The sequence below is a fragment of the Engystomops pustulosus genome, chromosome 3 (assembly GCF_040894005.1).
Source record: "Engystomops pustulosus chromosome 3, aEngPut4.maternal, whole genome shotgun sequence".
NCBI classification, from domain to species: domain Eukaryota; kingdom Metazoa; phylum Chordata; class Amphibia; order Anura; family Leptodactylidae; genus Engystomops; species Engystomops pustulosus.
Window position 1 is genome coordinate 24,309,038 of NC_092413.1, and position 6,822 is coordinate 24,315,859.

General features: G+C 41.7%; 1 protein-coding gene across 1 annotated transcript in view; it reads right to left on the reverse strand.

Annotated features, from left to right (window-relative positions):
- STPG4 (sperm-tail PG-rich repeat containing 4) overlaps positions 1 to 3,769 on the reverse strand; it is a 43,041-nt gene extending 39,272 nt beyond the window's left edge. The window contains exon 1 of the mRNA XM_072140308.1: positions 3,715 to 3,769. Coding sequence (XP_071996409.1) covers positions 3,715 to 3,768 — 54 coding nt within the window. The 5' untranslated portion in view covers position 3,769. The remainder of the gene's footprint in view (positions 1 to 3,714) is intronic.
- Positions 3,770 to 6,822: the final 3,053 nt, after the last annotated feature.

Here is a 6,822-nt window from a genome sequence, read left to right on the forward strand (position 1 = left end):
ATGCAGCACACACACTAGCAATGCTTTACTATACATTACACACAGACATGAGCAGGGGGAGGAGAGGGGAGGGGGAACAGGGGTGACATCACTGCCTCTGACCATGTGACCAGCCTCATTTACATGATAAAAAATAGATGATTTTACAATGATTAATGTATGAAATAACTAGATAAAGGCTGGGATGGGATCCTTGTGAGCTGCTCCAACAGGTAGAGGTGACAGGACTAGTGACACAGACCTGATGACAGGTGTCCTTTAAAGAGATTTGTATAATGTGACAATGCTATGGCACATGGGGGCTACCACTGAATGTGGCTACGGCTGGATAAAGTTACGTTGTGCCATAGAGTAACACCACTAAGAACTGTGTAAGCACCTGGCCTGGAGGGATAGCTGTTGCCTAATAACCTAATTACTCAGTAGAAAGATAAGGCTATGAGATGACGATCACTATACACCTTGTTAGAAGCAGGATGTACTCTGCCGACGAGGGTGTTCATGGGTGGTGGCCTCTCACGTGACCCTCACACCCAACTCACACCCATGTTGGACCAGTTTCCCAGTCAAGCACAATAAATATTACACACCAGTCCCGTCTCCTTTAGATGCTATCATTGTCTCCATGTTATTAGTAACCTGTCGCCTCCTTTAATATCACTATAGTTAGATTCTACTACGTCTTTACTATGCATCACTCCTCAGGAAACATCTACAACAACCAAGCGCGGTGCATTGTAACGCAGGTCCTCAGCAGCTGCACGGAAGAATTTCTGTGTGTAGAGAGTTTGCCAAAAATGACAGGGAACAATGCCTGGAACTCATCTCCGGGGTTTCCATTCATTCTGCGTTCCTTTCGGATCAGCTGGGAGGTCGACTTTCCTGTCTTGAGTTCACACATTTTGGATAGATTGCTAGAAGGACTGATGTCGAAACAATTACACAAACCCAGGTTCCTTCTTGGTTGTGATCAGGTAAAAGCAAACTTCTTTGGGAGGCTAAGATGCATTTTAGGAGTTCTGACCATGAGAAACGGCAGCGCTACGGAATATGACCAATTTGACATGCTTGTGCAGCGCTGCGTAATCTGTGTGCGCTATATAAATAAAGAATTATTATTATTATTATTATTTATGATGGCACTATATGAATATAGATTATTGTTATTATAGTGTTTAGGAGCTCTAAGTTCTCGGCATTGAGAAGGTTAACCTCCATAACCCCGCCCCTCGATGTGAGAGGGAGGAAAGAGGGGAGGAGCTTTAAATGAAGTTAATTCAGAGTTTATTGCACAGCAGTGTGAGTACAATACCCAACCTAAGGGCCGGCACCTAGCACTGTATGTAGTTGTCCAAGGTCAAACCTCCTGATAACTCAATGGTATCCGTAAAAGACAAGGGGTCATTTATGCTGATATAGTGTCAGGTTTTAGCACCTAAAATCTAATGGGATTGTTTCACGCTTACCGATTGGCGTAAGCTGTTGGTCCCCAGTGCAAAATGTGTGCCAGGCCCCCAATTATAATGTACTGTTTATAGTACTAGTCTTTTCATATAGGAAAGGTACACCCAGGGTCGGCTCCAGGTTTCAGTAGGCCCCTGAGCCTCAATAGGCCCCTTTGTAGTGAACTCACATGGTGGCTTTAAAAATTCTGCAACTAAAACAGTCTCCTGTTCCCTAAAATATCCCCAAGTTTATTATCGCAAACCTCCCCTCATGGGTATTTTATATAAAGCCCTCTTCACCCCCATGAATTTATTAGAAACAGTTCCTATCACCCCCATTGATTCCTTATATACAACCTTATATGGGCCCCTCAGCAGTTCTGGGCCCTGGCACTTGGCCGGGTGTGCCCAATGCTGGCGCAGACCCTGGGTACACCATATGGGCCCCGTTGACCTCTTGGGCCTAGTTGTGACCACAGCCTCTGCACCTCCTCTAGTTAGACCCTGCCCTTACCTCTCTCTTCCCCCATTTCCTTACCCACTTTGTTTCCAATGCAGATCTTCTGGAATCATCATCCAGTGGCAAAAAGAGAATGTGACCAACGAGGGACCCCAAATTTTAACAATGGCTCTGATAATAAATAGGATACATAACCCATTTGTTGTAGATATTCTGTAAGTCTTCTTCCATACATGAGAATAGGTATCTGCAGGAGGAGTATTCTTTAGTTCTGGAGGCTAACAGGATCCTCCAGTTGAACCTCTTAAATGCAGCGATCAGTGGTGGACCCAATATCTATGTAGTTTGACAGAGGAGGTAGGTCCCTATCTCAGCTAACATTGGGTTACCTGCTAGTCAGGTGGCTTGTACGTACCATCAGGTCTGTGGTATGTACCTAGCGGACCACGACATTGCAGTGTAATAAAAGTTGCTAATAGAGGTCTATGGTCTATACTCCATATATTATTATAATATATTATATATATTATTCCATATTAGACTCTTCTCACAAATGTAATAAACATTGTCAATTTTATCAACATCCACGAAATGATAATCATTGACCACAGCTAATATTCGTAGAAAATTCTAAAATATTTCTAGAACCAAGTGATCGGCTCTAGGTGATGGTTGTCAGGACATCATCCCCTCATTTATTCCTTTGGCCAATCCATCCGTGCATTTTCCATACAGCGCCTCCTCAAGTTTTGAAGTTACTACTTTGCCTTTGTGGTCTTATAAAAAAAATAAATACATAGAAAATTTTCTGGACAAAATTTGTAGCTGTGATCTGGAGCAAGCTAGAAGAAGCGAAGGACATTCATGTTGTATATGGATCTAGAATGTGAAGAAAAATCCAAAAAGTTGGCATCTCACCCTAAAGTTTAGAGTCTACTATTGTCAGATTGAGGAGTAATGTCCAAGTCTATGAATACCAAAAAACAAGATAAACCCAAAACTAGGTATACTACTCCTATTACCAATACAAAAGCATATAATACCAAAAAAGATATATAGGGCAAAAAAGTACTCAATTACATATTGCTCATGATCACTAAGTAGTGAAAAATATTAGGTAAACTTTATTATTAAATATGGCCATCAAAAAACATTAAAAACATAAATTAAAATTCCACAGAGACAAGAGTGTGGCAATGGTCAACAGTATTTTAGACACATCACAAGCATTATCCAATGCATATCGATCAAAACAGATAACAGTGTATTCAATTTTGGTTATAATCAGTATATTACCCACCCGGGTGTTGCATAATACCAAAATTTGTCAGCCACTAAGTTAATGACCACCGCCACAGCACCCCGACGCACGTTTCGCCGTTAACTTAGTGGCTGACAAATTTTGGTATTATGCAACACCCGGGTGGGTAATATACTGATTATAACCAAAATTGAATACACTGTTATCTGTTTTGATCGATATGCATTGGATAATGCTTGTGATGTGTCTAAAATACTGTTGACCATTGCCACACTCTTGTCTCTGTGGAATTTTAATTTATGTTTTTAATGTTTTTTGATGGCCATATTTAATAATAAAGTTTACCTAATATTTTTCACTACTTAGTGATCATGAGCAATATGTAATTGAGTACATTTTTGCCCTATATATCTTTTTTGGTATTAAATGTCCAAGTCTATACCAGACTTTACTAATTTCCATTGTTACTTCTATCCTACAGTATAAAATGACACTTGGTCATAATCTGCCACCATCTACGAGAGAAGAAGATCTGAGATGAACGTTACCTTCGTAGGTCCCTTGATCTGCTGATTGCTGCTTCTGATCTTCGCTGCAGCCATTTTTCTAGTAACCATAACACTGCAGAATAAGTTTACCCCTTAACAAAACTCACATGTGGACCAACCGGACAGTCAAGACAATGACCCCCTGGAGCTTCCACTTACTAGTAATGCTATTGTCTGCCGGCTATACAGAGGAACTCAACCAGAATGGATTGTGTAGGAGCTGAGTCAGTAATATGTGGCAGGGGGCATCACGCTATATTGTTCTGAGGCATGTAATATTTGCTCTAAGGGGCCCCCCTTCCCCATACACATAGCTTACAAACTCCACATTGACTCATAATATACGTTTGTCCCATTTTTCATAAAAGTGATTTTTAAGGTTTACATTAAGTGAGGCAGATGGTGCGTCCGTAGTGCTGCCGTCACCCATCAAGAACCCACCACTTTGGGACACTCCCTATCTGTCAGTAGCAATACCCCCATATACCCCCAAAGGGGTGTTCCCTATACAAAGGCAATGTCTCGAGTGCACCAACTGCCTCATGTATAGAAATCTTATATTAGGAGGTACATTTTGGCAAATAAAGGAATATTGGGAGGGGTCTTATAAGGCTGGGTTAGTAATTTGAAAGGTGTATCCTAGTAGATTAGGTAGAATCACTAGAAAATTCGAGGCCCCTGGCTGGAAAATGTTGTGGGAGCCCTACAGAATGATCATCCACCCCTGTGTACACAGTAAGTTCCCTACACCTGTAAAGGGGGGGGGAGGGTTTTCTGAGACTCAGGGCCCCTTATCCTCCTGAGTCACACTAATGGTGGCTGCCCAGGGTAGGATCTACCTATAATCCTGTCTATGAGTAGAGATAATATCTTTCCTCTAGGCACAGGTTTCCCCCTTGTTTTGGTTACAGGCCTAGGTGAAAGATCCGATATTAACCCCTTAAGGACGCAGGGTTTTTTTGCTCATTTCTCGCTCTCCACCTTCAAAAATCCATAACTTTTTCATTTTTATGTGTACAGACCTGTGTGAGGGCTTATTTTGTGCGTAACAAATTTTACTTTCCCATAATGTTATTTATTTAAACATGCCGTGTACTGCGAAGCTGAAAAAAATTCCAAATGTGGAAAAATTTAAAAAAAAGAAAAATTTTTTCTTGTGGGCTCAGTTTTTACGACTTTCACTCTTCGCTCCAAATAACACACCTACTTTATTCTTTGGTACGGTGCGATCGCAGGGTTTTTATATAGGTTTTTATTGTGTTTTAATACGAATGTGTACAAAAAGAAAAAACATTTTTTGCCATCTTCTGAAGCTAATAATTTAAGCAAGCACCGACCGCGGTTATTAGCGGTGGGGGTTTGCTGCAATATGGACTCAGCCCGTGACCCCTCTTCATACATTCCCTGTACCTCTGCGCTGTAGAGCTACGGTGCAAAGCGTTAAGGGGTTAAAGGACTGTTAGCACATTTTCACAAGGGGTAGGTTCCTAATGAAGCCCTAGATGCTAAAAAATGGTTTCCCTGCCACAAGAGCAGAATTAAACTTCCCTGGTATCTAGGGATCTATAGAGGGGGTTGAAGGGCTTGGCCTAATATTATGTGACCAGGATGACATCACAGGACCTTTAGCGTCTTGAAATAAGTAAACCGTACCCCATGCACATATCTGGCCACTTCTACTCCTCTCCATACAGGCTGCTCTGATTTCATGAGATATATGCTCGGTGTACAGTTTGCCAATGTAAGAAGGCTAAAGGACCTGCAATGAAGTCCTTTAGCCTTTTACATTACTGCTGCATGTTGAGATAGCATGAGGAGGAGCTGCAGGATTCAGCCTGAGGACTCCTTGACTCACTATAGACATCTGTGGATACCAGGTAATATTACGGTATAAAGTTAAATATATGGTAATCTGAGTGGAACAATTATTAGCTAAAAGGTGTCAGTTACTAGGGCTCTATGGGAACCTGCCATTAGCTGTATTTGAGAAGGTGGTGACAGGTTCCCTTTAAAGCTCCAGAATAAGACATTATTTTAAGGCGGGGGATACTATTCCTTGAACTGCTATTTTTCAGCAAAATCAAGGAGAGCAGTTGTTACTTGTGCCAAGTAACAATTGTGGCAATGCCTGGTACTGCATGCAGGTTTCAGTCGCCTGTCCTAGCATTTAATGCTGTGAAATGGGACACATAGGAACTCAAGCATGATGTCAGAATATAGGCAACTCATCCCCTGTAGAGCCCCCCCACCCCTTTAACTATTACTGGACAACCCCTTTAATTTTACTGCATGCCTTTTATTATCTTTAAGACTTCTTTCCAGTGGCCGTTCACACAGGTCCTGGAAGCAGATCCTTGCGATTGCCCTATGTGAGCACCGTGGAGTAATGTCTGGCCAACAAGTCGTCCTAGATATTCTGGCAACATGACCAGGAAGATATACAGTATGTGTGCGCCAACTCATGCAAATTGGGCTTGATCTCGAATTGGAAGGTGCCTAAAGGAATCTTAAGGAAAATATTTGCATAAACAAATAAGGATCCACAGAAAATCCAGAACCAGAGACAAGGGAAGTCCGATTTCCACCATGAGATCTGCTTATGTGATGTCATAAGGAGACCCCTGGGGTATCCCTAAGGTGTAGTCACTGATCTAAGGTAAATGTAATCTGGAAGAACCCTCTGAGATGCATCTCCTGATCCGAGTCCTGCTGTCCTAAGTGTATAAAGCTATGGTAAAACAAAAACGCAGCTCTGATTGGTTGCCATGGTCAGTTTGCCACACAAGCCTATGGACCAAGGTATAACACCGAGTCACATCTGTTCTGTTAAGATGCCTAAAAATGTGTAAGGGTTTGGCCAAAATCCAAATTATCACTGATGCATAAATGACTAATACATGATATAGGTCAGCACCAAGTGACTTGTTCTTTAGCCATGTGGTTAATCTGCCCCGTTGTGCAAATAGACGTGCAATAAATTAGTAATTTAACATCCAATAGAGAAACAGTAATCATGTTTGTTATCCATGGCATCTTTCCTTTTAAAATGAACATCTACAGTGAAAGTTACCAGAGCCGCTGTGCTGTAGCTTCACAAGCTGTCTTCCC